The following is a 19,080-nucleotide window of genomic DNA, read 5'->3' on the forward strand; positions in this document are numbered from 1 at the left end:
TATTCAAACTATAAATATTAGGCTTGTACGATGATCCTGAACTGTGTAAGCTAGCTGATTAAAGTGGTGGTGATAACATTGAAAACATAGGAAATAATTAAGAATAGTTTTAGCACTGTTATGAATTGCTAATGCCATATTTCCTTATTTTTTATTACTTTATTATGTTTTCCTTACTTGAATTTTTTCAGACATTCATGATCAGAACAGCAAGAAGCCCGTTATGGTCTACATCCATGGTGGATCTTACATGGAGGGTACTGGCAATATGATTGATGGCAGCATTCTTGCAAGTTATGGAAATGTCATTGTTGTCACTCTCAATTACAGGCTGGGGGTTTTAGGTAAGTGACTCTTTTCTTCATCAGTTGCACAGAAATATTTTATTGCTTGATTTATCTACTGATTGATCACAGATCCTTGAGCTAGTTTTGTTTTTAAAACAGAACATTCTTGCTAGTGGATAATTTAACTGTATTATATTTCTTTTTAATTCTGGTCAATATTTTATGGAAATGGGGCTAGGCTACATGTCCCCTTCTTTTTGACAGCTGCCTTCACCTTAGACAAAAATGACTGGATATTTATAATGATGTTAGTGCTGGTTTATGATAAATTTGTCATCATATCATATTTGCACTTGGCTCAGTGGTTTAACAAGTTTTGAGAACTTATATCTTTTTCTCATTAAAATCTTCTCGATTACATGTAAAAAAAAAAAGATTAATCAAGAATGAGTACTCTCCAGTTTCAAAACAGTTGGCAATGGTAGGAAGAGGGAAAATGTTACTATTTATCTGTATTTATTATTTTGTGTGCAAATTGTTTTTTAGGGCAGAAGATGTAGAGGTAATACAGACAAAACAGGCTGTATACATTGATGGAATTTAAGTGGCAGGTAATATGGATTGAAGGGGTTTCAAGAAGTGATATAAAATTATCTTCCTAAATATAAGGAACTCCATAATCATGAATTGTTATATTGAGAGAAATTAATAATTCTGTCTTTCAAACAGAACAAGAACTGCATCTTCTTGATATTACAAATATTCTCCTGTCAGCATTAGATTGAATAATAAAACAACCTTAGATCCATGACAACAGACTAAAAATCTTTTCTGCCTTTTCTGTGATTCTGACTCCTGGATGTTTGCATGTACCAGGCGTTTCTCCAAATGAAGGTTTATTTATTGTAGTTCTACTTTTCCATAGAAAATCAAGCTAAAAATTTGCTCATAATAGCAGACATTAGAAATACATTTTATCTTAATGAAAATGCATATAGTCTGTATAGAATAGCATATAGGCAGCTAGAATGCTCCTATTCCAGCATTTTAGATACACAAGGTAAAGTATAGTAATTTTTTGTGTGTTTTTTTTGATTTAGAATTGCTTTTACAAAGATTTTTAATCTGTTTTTTCTTAATAGCAAGTCTGATCTATATTCTTGGCATGTACTGTTTTGGCACACAGGAAACTTCTTTTGCTGAGTTGTCTATTAATGTGGTTAATGTGTTTCAACAATGTTCTAGCTCATCAGAGTACTGAGATTTTTTTCCTTGTCCCTGATTTTGACTCTTGTTTAAATACAAAAGAGCATTCTTTCTATGTTAGAGTCAGATTTAAACGTAAACCCAGGAATATAAAAGGATATTTTGCTATATTTATGCATGCAGTCTTGGTACTAAGAAACACACACAAAAAAGAAAAAAAAAAAGAAAAAAAGGATAGTAAAAATATAAGTGAAGAACTCAAGACTAAAAAAAAAAAAGGATTGTTGTTGTTGTTGCCAAATAAAGTGTATACCTAGGAACTTGGTAATAGTTATTTATCTGTAAAATGTTTATTTCATGGATCACTTAAAACGCTTTTCTTGGTTTCATTGTCCATCTGCCTCATATCTATCTAAAGGGAAAAATGCAATATTTGCACTGATGAACTATTTTATGTGTTTATATTGGAAACAAACAAAAAAGACAAAATGCTATACCTTTATATTGTGGCATTTAGGAAAAAAGGCACAATACAGAGGCATTCATATAAGAAACTGCAAAGTAATAACTGTGAGGATTTTAAATGGATTAGGAAAAATACAGTGTTATTTTTGACATTAAATACCACTTCTCAACAGTGGCAAATGTAACTTTTGAGACACTATGAAATGTATCCTTTCACAGAATCACAGAATGTTAGGGATTGGAAGGGACCTCTAAAGATCATCTAGTCCAATCCCCCTGCCGGAGCAGGATTACCTAGACCATATCACACAGGAACACGTCCAGGCGGGTTTTGAATGTCTCCAGAGAAGGAGACTCCACAACCTCTCTGGGCAGCCTGTTCCAGTGTTCGGTCACCCTCACCGTAAAGAAGTTTTTCCTCATATTTATGTGGAACCTCCTGTGTTCCAGCTTGCACCCATTGCCCCTTGTCCTGTCAAGGGATGTCACTGAGAAGAGCCTGGCTCCATCCTCTTGACACTTGCCCTTTACATATTTATAAACATTAATGAGGTCACCCCTCAGTCTCCTCTTCTCTAAGCTAGAGAGACCCAGCTCCCTCAGCCTCTCCTCATAAGGGAGATGTTCCACTCCCTTAATCATCTTCGTGGCTCTGCGCTGGACTCTCTCTAGCAGTTCCCTGTCCTTCTTGAACTGAGGGGCCCAGAACTGGACACAATACTCCAGATGCGGCCTCACCAGGGCAGAGTAGAGGGGGAGGAGAACCTCTCTCAACCTGCTAACCACACCCCTTCTAATACACCCCAGGATGCCATTGGCCTTCTTGGCTACAAGGGCACACTGCTGGCTCATGGTCATCCTGTTGTCCACTAGGACCCCCAGGTCCCTTTCCCCTACGCTGCTCTCCAACAGGTCTGCCCCCAACTTGTACTGGTACATGGGGTTGTTCTTGCCCAGATGCAGGACTCTACACTTGCCCTTGTTATATTTCATTAAATTTCTCCCCGCCCAACTCTCCAGCCTGTCCAGGTCTCTCTGAATGGCTGCGCAGCCTTCCGGTGCATCAGCCACTCCTCCCAGTTTTGTGTCATCAGCGAACTTGTTGACAGTGCACTCTATTCCCTCATCCAAGTCATTAATGAATATATTGAATAGAACTGGTCCCAGTACCGACCCTTGAGGGACTCCGCTAGACACAGGCCTCCAACTGGACTCTGTCCCATTGACCACCACTCTCTGGCTTCTTTCCTTCAGCCAGTTCACAATCCACCTCACTACCCAATCATCCAGACCACACTTCCTCAGTTTAGCTGTGAGGATGCTGTGGGAGACCGTGTCAAACGCTTTACTGAAATCGAGATAGACCACATCCACAGCTTTACCATCATCTATCCACTGGGTTACGTCCTCATAAAAGGCTATCAAGTTGGTTAAGCATGACTTTCCCTTGGTGAAGCCATGCTGAGTGCCCCTAATGATCCCCCTGTCCTTGATGTGCCTAGAGACAGCACCAAGAACAAGTTGTTCCATCACCTTTCCGGGGATGGAGGTGAGGCTGACCGGTCTATAGTTACCCGGGTCCTCCTTCTTGCCCTTTTTGAAGACTGGAGTGACATTCGCTTTCCTCCAGTCCTCAGGCACCTCTCCCGTTGCCCACGACTTAGCAAAGATGATGGAGAGTGGCCTAGCAATGACTTCCGCCAGCTCCCTCAGCACCCGTGGGTGCATCCCATCAGGGCCCATGGATTTATGGACGTCCAGATTGCTTAATTGGTCCCTGACCCAGCCCTCATCTACCAAGACAGATTCCTCCTCTACCCTGACTCCTTCTGGGGCCTCAGGGGTTCGGGGCTCCTCAGGACAGCCTCCAACAGTATAGACAGAGGCAAAGAAGGCATTCAGTAACTCCGCCTTCTTTTTATCCTCTGTCTCCAGGGCCCCCACCTCATTCATCAGTGGGCCTACATTGCCTCTAGTGTTGGCTTTACCTGCAATGTATTTGAAGAAGCCCTTTCTGTTGTCCTTGACCTCTCCTGCAAGGTTTAATTCCAAGGAGGCCTTAGCTTTCCTAGTTGCCTCCCTACATCCTCTGACAACAGACTTATATTCCTCCCAAGTGGCCAGCCCCTCCTTCCATGATCTGTACACCCTCTTCTTCCACTTCAGTTTGCCCAGCAGTTCCCTGTTTAACCACGCAGGTCTCCTGCTACCCTTCCTTGACTTCCTACCTGCTGGGATGCTCTGATCTTGAGCTCGGAAGAAGCAGTCCTTGAACGCTAACCAACTATCTTGGGCCCCCTTACCTTCTAGTACCCTGTCCCATGGGATTTCCCCTGGCAATTGCTTGAAAAGGCCAAAGTTGGCCCTCCTGAAGTCCAGGGTTGCGATTCTGCTAGCTATTCTGTTCCTGCCACATGAGATCCTGAACTCTACCACCTCATGGTCACTACAACCAAGGCTGTCCTCAACCTTCACCTCTTCAACCAGACCCTCCTTGTTAGTGAGGATAAGATCCAGCAGCGCTCCTCTCCTAGTTGGCTCATCCACCATTTGCATCAGAAAGTTATCATCAATGCACTGGAGGAACCTCCTGGACTGAGGATGGCTGGCTGAGTAGGCCTCCCAGCAAATATCAGGGTAGTTGAAATCCCCCACAACAACCAGACCCTGTAATTGCGAGACTGCTCTCAGCTGCCTGTAGAAGGCCTCATCACCCTCCTCATCCTGATCCAGTGGCCTGTAATAGACACCCACAACAGTATCACCCCTGCCAGCCTGCCCCTTAATTCGCACCCACAAACTCTCAACTCGCTCCTGATCCGCCCCTGGACAGAACTCAATACATTCTAGCTGCTCACTCACATAAAGAGCAATTCCACCACCTCTACTTAGTGGTCTGTCTTTCCTGAACAAGACATAGCCATCCATGACCACATTCCAGTCATGCGAGGCGTCCCACCAAGTCTCTGTAATTGCCACTAGATCATAGCCCCCCGACCGAACACGGATTTCTAACTCCTCCTGTTTATTCTCCATGCTGCGTGCATTGGTGTACAGGCATTTCAGGGAGCGAGCTGAGCACACCGATTTCACCCCAGGGGGATGGGATGCCTCCTGGTCTACCTCAACACTAGAGCATTGCCCCAGTGGTGCAAGCCCAGCTACTACCCCATCCCCCTTCGAATGTAGTTTAAAGCTCTCCGAATGAGCCCTGCTAATTCCTGTCCCAGAACCCTTTTGCCTCTACGACATAAACCTTTCCCATGTATTACGGTCACGCCTGGTGTCTTATAAAACCAGCCATTATCAAAGAACCCAAAGCCCTGCCTGTAGCACCAGTCTCGTAGCCAGGCATTAATAGAGACAATCCTACTATTCCACCCCACTTCATCACCTGAAAATGGAAGGAGGGAGGAGAAAACAACTTGTGCCCCAGACTCTCTCACCAACCGTCCTAGGGCCTTGTAGTCTTTCTTCATCCCCCTCAGACTATGGGATGCAGCTTCTTCCCCACCTGTCTGGAAGATCAGCAGGGGGTAGTAGTCTGTGGCCTTCACCAGGTTGGGGAGTTTCCTGGTGATATCCCTGATTCGGGCTCCAGGCAGGCTGCAGACCTCCCTGTGATGGGGGTCAGCTCTGCATATTGGGCCCTCAGATCCCTTTAGGAAGGAGTCTCCAACCACTAAAACTCTTCTCTTCTTCCTTGTGGAGGAGGTAGCTATACGCCTGTCAGGTTTTTCTGACTGTGGTGAGACCTCTGATATAGGTTGCCTCTCCACCACATCCCCATTGGACGGGCTGTATTCCACTAGGGCTTCATATCTATTGCTCAGAGGCACCTGAGGAGGCAAGGTAGGCAAGGAGGGCACTCGCCTTTTGCCACAGCCATAGACTTGCCTCCACTCACTCCTCTCCTCTAGGTTATTGTTTTCCACCTGAGAGGGGCAGAGTACAGGGGTCCCTCGATCCTGGGAGCTCTCCGGCAGGTGCTCCCATTTTTGTTGCAGGGAAGGCAGAGCCTGGCTCCACCAGTCTATCTCCATTTCAGCCTCCCGAATGCTCCTAAGCCTTTCTACTTCGGCTTGAAGCCTTTCAACCTGGCTTTGCAGCTGTGCCGCTCGGCCGAGCGGATCATCTGTCTGCTCACAGCGCACACAGCCCCCTGTCACCACAGAGACGCTGTAGAATTCCCTGCAGCCTGCGACCTGCACCATCGCCTCCTTCCGTGGGAGCTCTGTCTGGGTTCCCACATCCATTTTGGTCTTCTTCCACCGGGTAGATACCATTGTTCTTTCACTGAGCTGGGAAATACCTGTTGGTGACACCCCTGGTTCACAGCTCCTTGGCACCTTCCTCGCCTTGTGCACTGGGAGGGAGTCAGCGCCCTCCCCAACAACCTGCAAACTGCTGCGGCCTCCCCTGCCCTGGGACACACCCAGTCACTGCTGACACACCCAGTGACTGCTGAGTCTCCCTCTTCCCTCTGGCCAGGGACTAGTCCCTGCCCTCCAGGAGGCTTTTTATCACCCAATCAACAGGGGGTGGTGCGTTTAAATCGCCCACGGTGCCTCCGGCTACGCCCCCTCCTCTCCTGATTCGTTGCCGGGAACCTCTGGGTCCGGGGTGGGGGGGGAAGCAGCTCGGGGCTGATGCTCGGCGGGGGGGCCCAGGGTACGAAAACCGCCCAGTTAAGCCTGATGTCGCCCTCGCCCCCGCACTAACCTCAAGTCGCTGCTGCCACTGTCACCGCTGTCGCTGCTGCCGCCGCTGTCAGCTTTGTTATAGAAGGTCTATGTTTGAATTAGGTAAACAAGATATTCAGTCTATGCTCTTAGCACTTAAAAAATCAGAGGAATTGTGTTTTGTGACTGTATTTGTGTTTTTTCGTCATTGGTGAAATATAAATATGAACCTTGAGAACGCATTAGGTTCTGCCTAAACATTGGAAGATGTTAGGAGAATCCCATGTATTTTTGACTTGCTTCATAAATAAAAAAATTAAAGAGAAAACAGGAATTTCTTCAGGTAAAAAAACATATGGAAAACAAACATGATTATTCATAAAAGTTAAAAAAGCAGCATAATTAATTACATACATTTTGAAGATAGATTGACAATGTTTGTATCCATTTCTTCTAGTCTGGACTATCTTCTTTTTGAAAGATATACTTTTTTTCTGTAATTCTGGTGTGTTTCAGTTGCATTTGATTTGTAAGTTCATATATAAGAGGACAAATACAAACCTGACGTTAATGAGAGAGATGTGCAATTCTATCACTATTATCACATCCTGAGATAGAGGAATATGCATTGAATTGATCACAATAATGAGTTACTGAAGAAACTTTAAATATATATTTTTCCTTCCTCTGGAAAATTATAACTTGAATGGACCTGAATACTAGATGCTGTTATACTTATCATAAATGTTAGTTCTGTTCTTCAGGCACATTAAATTATTATCCTTTCAGTCTATATCGTGTCATTAACAGCAGTAGGTAGAAAATCTGTTAGGACTGTATAGATAATCACTGGATGATATTAGCCAGACAAATCATAGAATGGTTCGTGTCGGAAGGGGCTTTCAAAGATCGTCTAGTCCAACCCCACTGCCAAGGGCAGGGTCATCTTCCACTAGACCAGGTTGCTCAAAGCCCCATCCAACCTGGCCTTAAACACTGCCAGGGAGGAGGCAGCCACAACTTCTCTTGGAAACCTGTTCCAGTGTCTCACCACCCTCACAGTAAAGAATTTCTTCCTAATATCTAATCTAAACCTACCCTCTTTCAGTTTAAAACCATTCTCCCTCGTCCTATCACTATATGCCCTTGTAAAAAGTCCCTCTCCAACTTTACTGTAGGCCCCCTTCAGATACTGGAAGGCTGCTAGAAGGTCTCCCCAGAGCTTTCTCTTCTCCAGGCTGAACAAGCCCAACTCTCTCAGCCTGTCTTCATAGGAGAGGTGCTCTCTGATCATCTTTGTGGCCCTCCTCTGGACTCACTCCAACAGCTCCATGTCCTTCTTATGTTGGGGGCCCCAGAGCTGGATGCAGTACTCCAGGTGGGGTCTCACGAGAGCTGAGTAGAGATGGAGAAGCACCTCCCTCAACCTGCTGGCCATGCTTTTTTTGATGCAGCCCAGGATATGATTGACTTTCTGGATTGCAAGTGCACATTGCTGGTTCGTGTCTAATTCTTTCATCCACCACTATCCCCAAGTCCTTCTCTACAGGGCTGCTCTCAATCAATTTATCCCTCAGTCTGTATTGATACTAGAGATTGCCCTAATCAAGGTGCAGGACCTTGTACTTGACCTTGTTGAACTTCTCAAGGCTGTCAAGGTCCCCCTGTATGACATCCTTTCCCTCTAGCACATCAGCTGCACCACTCATCTTTGTGTTGTCCACAGACTTGCTGTCTTGAGGGACATCACTCATTTCTGGTTTCCAGTCGGACATTGAGCCATTGACTGTTCCTCTTGAGGATGTGGCTATCCAGCCAGTTCCTTATCCGTCTAACAGTCCATCCATCAAACCCATATTTTGCTCCAATTTTGCAGCAAGACTGTTGTTTTCCCTTGTCCATTGATACAGCCACTTCATCATAGAAGGCCACTAGATTAATCAGGTATGTTTTGCCCTTGGTGAAGCCATGTTGGCTATCTCTAATCACCACCTTGTCTTCCATATGTTTTGACATGCCTTCCAGGAGGACCTGTTCAATGATCTTACTGGGCATGGAGGTGAGGCTGACTGGTTGGTAGTTCCCAGGGTGCTCCTTATTATCCTTTTTAAAAATGGTTGTGACATTCCTTTTTCTTCAGTCACTGGAGACTTCCTCTGACTGCCATGACTTTTGAAATATGATGGAAAGTGGCTTAGTGACTACATCTGCCAATTCCCTCAGGACCCTGGCATGCATCTTATTGGGTCCCATGGAGTTCTTTATGTTCAGGTTCCTCATGTGGTCTCAGACCTGATCTTCTACAATGGGAGGGACTTCATTCCCCCAATCTCTGCCTTGAGGTTCAGGTACTTGAGAGATGTGAGAAGAGTAATTGACAGTGAAAACAGAGGCAAAAAAATTGTTGAGTACCTCAGCCTTCTCCATGCTGGTTTTCAGTAGTTTGCCTGTCTTACTTATTAGGGGGGGTACATCTTCCCTTTCTGAGCAACGCACCTGTAGAAGTCCATCTTATCATTCTTCACATTCCTTGGCAAATTCAGCTCCAACTGTGCCATCCTTAGCTTTCTTGATCCCATCCCTACCACTCAAGCAGCATCCCTATGTTCTTCCCAGGATACATGCCCATGGTTCCAATGCCTTTCCTTCTTACACTTTAGCTTTACCAGGAGATCCTTACTGAGACAAGCCAGTCTCCTGCCTTCCTTACCCGATTTCTTACACATGGAAATCAAGAGCTCTTGCACTCTATGAAAAATGAACCTTAAAGAGCTGCCAGCTCTGTTCTGCTCCTTTATCCCTGAGGGCATTTTGCCAGGGGCTCCCACCTACTAATTCCTTAAACTACTGAAAGTTTGCTCTCCTAAAATCAGGGTCCTGACCCTACTGTTCACCTGGCCCATATCCCTCAAGATTGTGAATTCCACCAGGACATGATCACTGCAGCCCAGGCTGCCACCAATCTTGACATCTCTAATTAGTTCATCTGTGTTGGTGAGCAACAAGTCCAGTAATGCTTCTCCTCTGGTTGGGCTGTCTATCACCTGGATTAAGAAATTATCCTGAATACACTCCAGGAGTGTTCTGGACTGCTTACAGCTTGCTGTGCTGCTCCCAGCAGATGTCAGGGTGACTGAAGCTCCTCAGCAGGATCGGAGCCTGTGAGCATGATGCTTCCTGTAGCTGAAGTAAGATTGCTTCATTGACATCCTCCCCTTGATTGGGCAGCATGTAGTAAACACTAACCACAAGCTTTCCTTTGTTGACTTGGCCTCTAATTTTCATCCATAAACTCTCAACCTGTTCATTGCTGGTTTTCAAAGACAACTGCGTGTAGTCAATCCATTTTTTGTATAGAGGCTAACTGCCCACCAACAACAACTTACAGCCATTGATTGCAGCACTCCAGTTGTGTGATTCATCCCACAATGTTTCAGTGACAGCAATTAGATCATAGCTTTCTAGCTGCACAGTGGCTTCCAGCTCCTTTTGTTTGTTACCCATGCTGTGTGCATTGGTATAGAGACGCTTCAGTTGAGTTATTGACCATGTCACCTTTTCAGTGAAAAATGCCCTAATTCCTTTGGGACATTTCATAGGTGTTCCCATTGGTTTCTAATTTATCAGCAGCCCCTGGCTTTTCTCTGTTACCCAAAACTCCATCCCAATCCTCTGCTAAATCTGGTTTAAAGCTCTCCTTATAAGTCTGGCCAGCTTGTTGGCGAAGAGGCCCTTGCCTCACTTGATCATATGAATCCCATCAGCTCCCAAGAGACCTGGCTTCTCAAAGGTGGATTCATGATCATAGAAGCCAAAACCTTGAGTTTTTGAGCTACACAACCATGCATTGACCTGTTCAATTTGCCTGCCTCTTCCTGAACACCTTCCTGTGACTGGGAGGATAGAGGAGAACACCACCTGTGCTCCTGATCCTTTTAATATTGCTCTGAGGGGCATATAGTCCAAGTTGCCTTGTTGCAGTATCAATAGACTCTACATGGGACAGTAGGAACAGATGGTACTCGGTAGTATTCATCAGGCTTGGCAGCCTCTCAGAGGTGTCACAAATGTGAGCTCCTGGTAGGCAGCAAACTTATCTAGAGAAATTTTCTGGATGGCAAATGGGTGCTTCAGCTCTCGGTAGGGAATCTCCAGTTCCTAATACTTTATGTGCTTTTCTGGTGGCAGTGGTTCCAGTGCAGTGGGTGATTGGATCAAGTTTGCATGGTTGGCTTTTCCTGGATCCTGTGTGTTAGTCACATGCTCTTCATTCTCCGACCCCAGAACATCATGTCTGTTATGTACGAGCACTTCAGGGGATGGGGAAAGGTTCTTCTTCTGCCCTAAGCAGAGACAAGAGTCCAGCCTCCATCTTGTGTTAGTCAGCTCAAGGTTGGATTCAGGCTTACCTTCCCCTTGCACAGCCTTAAGGCAGGGCTGTTGCACAGGCTGGGACAGCGCACAATACCATGTATTGATCTCCTGCTCACATTCCTGGGTACTGTGTTTCCTGTTGAGCTCCTCTGGTAACACAGCTACTTGTCTGAGTAGTTCCTCCAGCAGGGCATACTTGCAGCTATGACATCCACCGCTGCCTTCAGCTGATAGGGGGACTTAGAGATACTGGAGCTCCATGCAACCTAAAGTGTGAACAGCTGTTTCAGTCCTTGGGAGGTTTGTTTGGGTAGAAACGTCAGCATAGGTAGGCTGTAGTGTTTTCGTTCAGGTTTCAGCCACAGTCTTGCAGTTGTGGAGGGTGGACACCACATTCTTTCAGCAGGTCACAGTCTCCTTATAGTTCTCAGAAAAAATAGCCCACTTATAAAACGAAAATTATATTGAAAGACATTGTTCTTCTAATTCTAATTCCCTGGAAACCTCAAGCTTCTGGGTAGGCTTGCACAGACATCAGCTAGCTGGGATGACCGTCGGGGCTGCAGTCAAAGCCTGCAGGCGAGCAGAGCACGCAGCAGCCTGATCACTGGCAGAGTTGGCAGCAATTCCTGTGTGCCCTGCAAACAAACTGCTGTACAAACTGCTGACACCACTCCCAACCAACAACCTCAGCCTGTTAGCAGAGCTCTCAGTGCTTGGTGTTCCCCAGGGGCTGGTTATATGGGGCTTCCTGCAGTTTGAACTGGTCACCAGGACAGCCAGCACCATCCCACTCTTGCCCGCTCCTCTCACAAGACCTGTCTTCTGCCTGCTGGTACCTCCCCCACCATCAGCCCAAGGGTGCCCAGGGCCCAGAAACTCCCTCAGACAACCCCCGGGTACCTCACAAGCCTCTTGCTGCTCTCAGCAGGAGACAACTGCTGCTGCTGCTGCTGCTGCTAGCATCAGCTTCCCGAGGTTTAAACTGCAGGAACAAATCCCGGTTTGAGATCCTGGGAACGAATTGCTAACAGTGATTACATATGTTTAAGAAAGCCTGGATTTTGGAAATGCATCTTCATAGATGAGGGAAAAAGAAAATTGTTAGGGACCATTTACTTTACCTGACTATCCTTCACTGAGTTTGGCTTCAAGAAATATCTATACAGCCATGGAATATTTGTCAAGGTAATAGAATATAAGCTATATGGGTTTCTTTTACTACCTTCTAATAATATAATTTTAATTATATTTAATGGAATCCGTGAGCATCCTATAACTTAGTAAAAGTCTTATGATTTGAAAAGACCTTTTTTTAACACAACACTGCATCCTTTGAATTTTAAAACCAGGTTTTAGCAGGCATGGTAAAGACAAGGTTTCTCCATCTTTTATAGGTGGAAGTTTGGTTGCCTGTTGGCTATAACTGAGATACTGGAACTTCTAGTCTCAAGTTAACCAGAAAGCAGGCATCCCAGATAGAAAAAAGGCTTTACTTGTGGTAGCTGTAACATGCTGACCTTCAGGGCTATAAAACATTTTAACTGGCTGATAGAGACAAATATCTTCATCTCTACCTCTTCTTCTTGTATCTGGGTAAAATATAAGCCTTTAGATTGTGCACTGAACAATATTTATCTGTAACTCCAGAATACAGAAGAACACATTTCCTCTCCTTCTTGGAGGACTTCAGAGCTGCTCTGGGAATAAATACCTCATCTCTCTCTCTCTCTGTGTTCAAGTAGCACTATGGCAAAATAGCAGACAACTGGGCCCAAGACTTTCCAACTTTTTAATTATCCCTCTCTATACTTTGAATAAAATTACTTCTGGAATTATTCTTCCTGAGATTTCTAGACCATAAAGCATGCATGCAGCAATAGTATGGGTTGTTGATGTTATTTAGAAGGCAATATTTTCCCTTCGAGTATAAATTGACATTTATCAAAATATATTCCCTGGATAGGATCCTTTTGGGACAATAAAACAGAAAGATTTAGCTTTTCCTTTTACTTATTTTAGTGTGCCCTACTCAAAGTGGAGTGCTGCGATGCTGTGTTTAAATTCTTGTGCACTTTAGGGTTTGGGAGGGTCCTGCCTCTGCCCAGATTAGTAGTTTCTGTTCCTACTCATATCTCACCATAGTGATGACTGAAGACACTGCTGGAGCTAGAGGAAATGGCTAACTTGTCCCTGTGCAAGGCAGTGCTCCTGTATCTTGATGAATTCAGTACTGTAACACACAGAAGTACTAAATCCTGCTGTCTCCCCACTCCCACCCTGTGCTTTGAGCACTATGTAGGATGATAGTATTTTTTATATAATGAGTTCAAAGTTACTCAACAATTGAGTTGAATTTCCAAAATTCACAAACTATTTAGGAAATTATTTAACTGAAAATATGGAAATTCAACAGAGTGTGAGGATTAGGCAAAATAGATATCCTAATTCAATGAATGTTCTAGTATTACAAAAAGTGCGATGGTTTTAACGACATGACTCAGTCTAGATACTGCTCAATTCCTCTTCATTATCTACATTCTTAGTCTTCATGGATATGCTTTAAGAAGAAGTAACATCTTTCTAGACTAGCTATAAACACTGTTTTAGCACCTTTTTCAGGATTATGTTGGCAGGAAAAATACAGAAGAGGGATTTATTATTATTATTCTTTTACAGTGACATGACATGAATTGTGTGTCTCATGGTGAGACTTCAACATGCTGAATCCCTGTTTAGCTTGTGTAACAGTAAAAATTAAATCTGACGCATCAACCCCTCCAAAAAACAAACAAAAACCCCCCCAAAACAATAAAAACCAAAGCCCCAAGGCCCAGCACAATTTTTTTTATGCAGTTAAATTCAGTCATGGTGTTATACACTTCGAAGAAAAAGTCTTCAAAAAAGTTATCATATTCAAATTTGAACTTGATGTTCTTGTGTGAGCTATTAAAGGCAAAACCAGAGATGAATTCTGGGAACATGAATGAGGCATTTTGGAAGCCAGGATGTTATTACAGAAAAAAAAAAAGAAAAGTCAAAACCTGGGATGAATTCTAGAAATAAGAATCAGGTATTTTGGAAGCCAGAGTTAAATGAAACATCTACTGCAGTAAATGAGATGCACTCAGAGTTCAAAATTGTAAAACTGACTTAGCATTTCTGAGACCACTTGCAATTTAACACTTTCTTCCTCTTATAATTCCAAATCATGCAGATAAGAATAGTCTGTCTCTAATCTATCTCCCTTTTTCGGCAATAAGCATCCATTTTAAGTACTCTGTCTTAAAAGGCTGGACTTCCTTTTAGTAGAAGTTATATCCACATTCAATTAAAGCTTGCTATAAATGATCATATTAGGCAGTATAATATAAATCAGAGTTCAGTTTACAAGCAGGCTCTGTACTTCTGCAAGTTACTGAGAACCTTAGCTTTCTTCACTGAGTGCCTGGTTTGCAAGTTAAGACATCAATGCACTGAAACAGTGTATGTTGTAATTTGACTGACCATTGTAGGTCCCTTCCAACTGAACTCTATTCTATTCTATTCTGCAGTAATCAAAGCAAGTAAGTAGTAAATGACCTCATGAGCCAGATTCTCTTGTATTAGTAGTGTACAATAGTCTACAATACATTGAATTTTGTCTTCACTAGTGTAATTGTTGTGCAGAATGACTCCTTTGTGGGTATTTTAAATTCAGACATGCAGATATCTCTTCGCTTTGTACCTCCAGACAGCCTTCCTCTATCTCCAGTGCGTGTGACTCCACTAGTACAGGAAACCTAAAGGTGATCTGCTGGTAGAAAAGGCCAGATGTAGATTAGTACACATGGGAATGACCCAGGAGCTGGAGTGTGCTAAGTGAATCACAGTTTCATGCTTACACAAGAAAGGAAATTTAAGCTCGATTTAGCTTATAGTGACTGCATTGCTGAAGCCAATACAAACTTCTGTACGTTGCCTCACCTACATCTCTAAGCTTCATGCACAAGATTTCCTGTCCAGTTTGGTCCCTGGCCTATCTTCTTAGTTGGCCAATAATTGTGTCAGATAACATCAGTTGTTGCAGCAGATTTTCTACTTCAGTGGAACTCCTAAAATCCCATCATTAAGAAGTAAATGTTAATTCCATTGCTATCAACACATTTTTGTAGACATCGGAATTAGGCTCTTTGTTAATTACTTTTTGTAAATCCTATCCTTTTCTCTTATTTTAAATCTATTGTTAAACCATTCTGTGATTCTGTAACCATTCTGTGATTCTGTTAAGTCACAGAAATTGTATTTGTCCCGTTGTTTTTGGACTGTCATGTCACTACATCTTCTGTTTCAAACATCAGAAGCAACAAGTACATAAGTTACAGTGCCATCAGAAGCTGAGTAATGGTTAGGTGTTCTGTCTCTTTTTGAGACAACTTTTTGTACTGATACTCAAACACGGATAGAGTACTTCAACTTTAGAAGGACAACAGTGAAGACTTCTGTGTATTTATAATACAGATGTGAAGGAAACACAATCAAATGTTGATACTTTGAGAAAACAGTCTGATTTCATTCATTAGTTATTTCCAAAGGAAGAATCAAATGCACAAAATGCTGCATATATTTAAGTGTAATTTCAATTCATTAGTACTGAGTGGAGCTTTTGCCTGAAAATTTTCAAGAAGAGATCAAAGTTAGGGTCATATTCCATCCTCACATATACCTAATATGTAGGCTGAGTGAATCAAAAGCTTGGAGTATAGCCTGGCACCTGTTCATTTTTTGTACTGAACTCACAGATTTTATGTTACTATTACAAAATTCAGAAATTAACCCAAGGACAGTGATAACCTGATATAAACCTGAAAGTATTACCTTATTGTTATTATCTTAATCTGTGATAAAAGAAGTGTAACAAGCTATTGAAATAACCTGAAATTAAGCAACTGTCACTATAAAATGATAGTTGGTTAAAAAAAGAAAGTGATTTTAAAGTTCAAGTGAAGTTCAAATTTCCTTCAACAACTAGTACAGTATGTACTGTTTCAGGGAGAAAACCCAACAACTCTTGCTATAAAACCTTCCATTTAATCTTTTTTTTTTTTTATTGGCAAATCTGTTTAAATCTGGAGTTACAATTGTTTTTCTCACAACTACAGAATTTCAGTATAAATTCAGTATAAAACAGGAGAAAATGAAAATTACTGGTTGCTCATGCTTCCAAGGATGTGCTGGCCTGCTCTGCAGTTTCCCTGAAAAATCTAATCTTGCAGAAATGAATGACTTAATAAATTATCCAGCTGATTTTTCTTTCATGCTTATCTAAGCCTGTGATAGCCAGCAGGCAGTTGTTCAGGACAATTTGTGGCAGGGACTTAGAACTTACTGACCACACTGTTCTTTTTCTTCCCTGTGCAACTCATATTCCTTTTTGCAGGAGTTAATCATCTGACTAAAATTTGCAGTTTTAGAAACTCTAAAAGAGGTTAGAAGCCACAACACAGCACAGACTGGAGTGCATACCATAAGGCATGTAGAGCTGAGATTGCATTTGAAAGTGACAAGTTGCTCTTAGCAACTTGCATGAAAACCCATTTCCAGCTGCATTTCGTAAGGGCTTACTGGGAGCTGTCAAGTTTCTTATTAAGGCTCTTATTGAAATCAGATGCTGCTTAGGTTTGCTTGGAATTTTCATTTGCCTATGCCTTGTGAAGAGTGATAAAAACTCTTACAAAAACATAAATTATATTCCTTTTTTAGCAGTTAAGGAATTATAATGTCCACAAGAGAAATGGAAAAATGGGGGAAAGAAACTTCTGCTGCTGTATCACCCCACACAATGATGTCGTCAATGTATTGCAAATGTTCTGGAGCTCCACCCTTTTCTAGTGCAGTCTGGATCAGTCCGTGGCAAATAGTAGGACTGTGTTTCCACCCCTGGGGCAGTCGATTCCAGGTGTACTGGATACCTCTCCAGGTAAAAGCAAACTGTGGCCTGCACTTTGGTGCCAAAGGAATAGAGAAAAATGCATTAGCTATGTCTATGGTGGCGTACCACTTGGCTGCCTTTGACTCCAGTTCGTATTGAAGTTCTAGCATGTCTGGCACAGCAGCACTCAGCGGTGGCGTAACTTCATTTAGGCCACGATAGTCCACAGTTAATCTCCATTCTCCATTAGACTTTTGCACTGGCCATATAGGACTATTAAAGGGTGAGCGAGTCTTGTTAATCACTCCTTGATTTTCTAATTGTCTGATCAGTTTATGAATGGGGATCAGGGAGTCTCGATTGGTGCGATATTGTCGTCGGTGCACCGTGGCAGTAGCAATTGGCACCTGTTGTTCTTCAACTTTCAGCAACCCCACAACAGAAGGATCCTCTGAGAGGCCAGGTAAGGTAGACAGCTGTCTAATGTCCTCAGTCTCTACAGCTGCTATACCAAAGGCCCATCTATACCCTTTTGGATCCTCAAAATACCCTCTCTTGAGGTAGTCTATGCCAGGGATGCACGGAGCATCTGGGCCAGTCACAATGGGGTGCTTTTTCCATTCATTTTTAGTTAGGCTCACTTCGGCCTCTAATACAGATAACACTTGAGATCTTCCTGTTACTCCTGAAATACTGATAGATTCTGTCCCTTTATGATCTTGGGTGTCTATTACAGGCCACCGGATCAGGATGAGGAGGGTGATGAGGCCTTCTACAGGCAGCTGAGAGCAGTCTCGCAATTACAGGGCCTGGTTGTTGTGGGGGATTTCAACTACCCTGATATTTGCTGGGAGGCCTACTCAGCCAGCCATCCCCAGTCCAGGAGGTTCCTCCAGTGCATTGATGATAACTTTCTGATGCAAATGGTGGATGAGCCAACTAGGAGAGGAGCGCTGCTGGATCTTATCCTCACTAACAAGGAGGGTCTGGTGGAAGAGGTGAAGGTTGAGGGCAGCCTTGGTTGTAGCGACCATGAGATGGTAGAGTTCAGGATCTCATGTGGCAGGAACAGAATAGCTAGCAGAATCGCAACCCTGGACTTCAGGAGGGCCAACTTTGGCCTTTTCAGACAATTGCTAGGGGAAATCCCATGGGACAGGGTACTAGAAGGTAAGGGGGCCCAAGATACTTGGTTAGCGTTCAAGGACTGCTTCTTCCGAGCTCAAGATCAGAGCATCCCAACAGGTAGGAAGTCAAGGAAGGGTAGCAGGAGACCTGCATGGTTAAACAGGGAACTGCTGGGCAAACTCAAGTGGAAGAAGAAGGTGTACAGATTGTGGAAGGAGGGGCTGGCCACTTGGGAGGAATATAAGTCTGTTGTCAGAGGATGTAGGGAGGCAACTAGGAAAGCTAAGGCCTCCTTGGAATTAAACCTTGCAAGAGAGGTCAAGGACAACAGAAAGGGCTTCTTCAAATACATTGCAGGTAAAGCCAACACTAGAGGCAATGTAGGCCCACTGATGAATGAGGTGGGGGTCCTGGAGACAGAGGATAAAAAGAAGGCGGAGTTACTGAATGCCTTCTTTGCCTCTGTCTATACTGTTGGAAGCTGTCCTGAGGAGCCCTGGACCCCTGCGGCCTCAGAAGAAGTCAGGATAGAGGAGGAATCTGTCTTGGTAGATGAGGGCTGGGTCAGGGACCAATTAAGCAACCTGGACGTCCATAAATCCATGGGCCCTGATGGGATGCATCCGCGGGTGCTGAGGGAGCTGGCGGAAGTCATTGCTAGGCCACTTTCCATCATCTTTGCTAAGTCATGGGCAACAGGAGAGGTGCCTGAGGACTGGAGGAAAGCGAATGTCACTCCAGTCTTCAAAAAGGGCAGGAAGGAGGACCCGGGTAACTATAGACCGGTCAGCCTCACCTCCATCCCCGGAAAGGTGATGGAGCAACTTGTTCTTGGTGCTGTCTCTAGGCACATCAAGGATAGGGGGATCATTAGGGGCAGTCAACATGGCTTCACCAACGGGAAGTCTTGCTCAACCAACTTGATAGCCTTTTACGAGGATGTTACCCGGTGGATAGATGATGGTAAAGCTGTGGATGTGGTCTATCTCGATTTCAGTAAAGCGTTTGACACGGTCTCCCACAGCAT

At 43.8% G+C, this 19,080-nt stretch overlaps 1 protein-coding gene across 2 annotated transcripts in view; it reads left to right on the forward strand.

Annotated features, from left to right (window-relative positions):
* NLGN4X (neuroligin 4 X-linked) overlaps nucleotides 1-19,080 on the forward strand; it is a 139,333-nt gene that overhangs the window by 49,325 nt on the left and 70,928 nt on the right. For both annotated transcript variants that reach the window (XM_068423443.1, XM_068423451.1), the window contains one exon: nucleotides 192-344. In XM_068423443.1, coding sequence (XP_068279544.1) covers nucleotides 192-344 — 153 coding nt within the window. The remainder of the gene's footprint in view (nucleotides 1-191; nucleotides 345-19,080) is intronic.

The sequence above is a fragment of the Nyctibius grandis genome, chromosome 2, assembly GCF_013368605.1.
Source record: "Nyctibius grandis isolate bNycGra1 chromosome 2, bNycGra1.pri, whole genome shotgun sequence".
Lineage (NCBI taxonomy): Eukaryota > Metazoa > Chordata > Aves > Nyctibiiformes > Nyctibiidae > Nyctibius > Nyctibius grandis.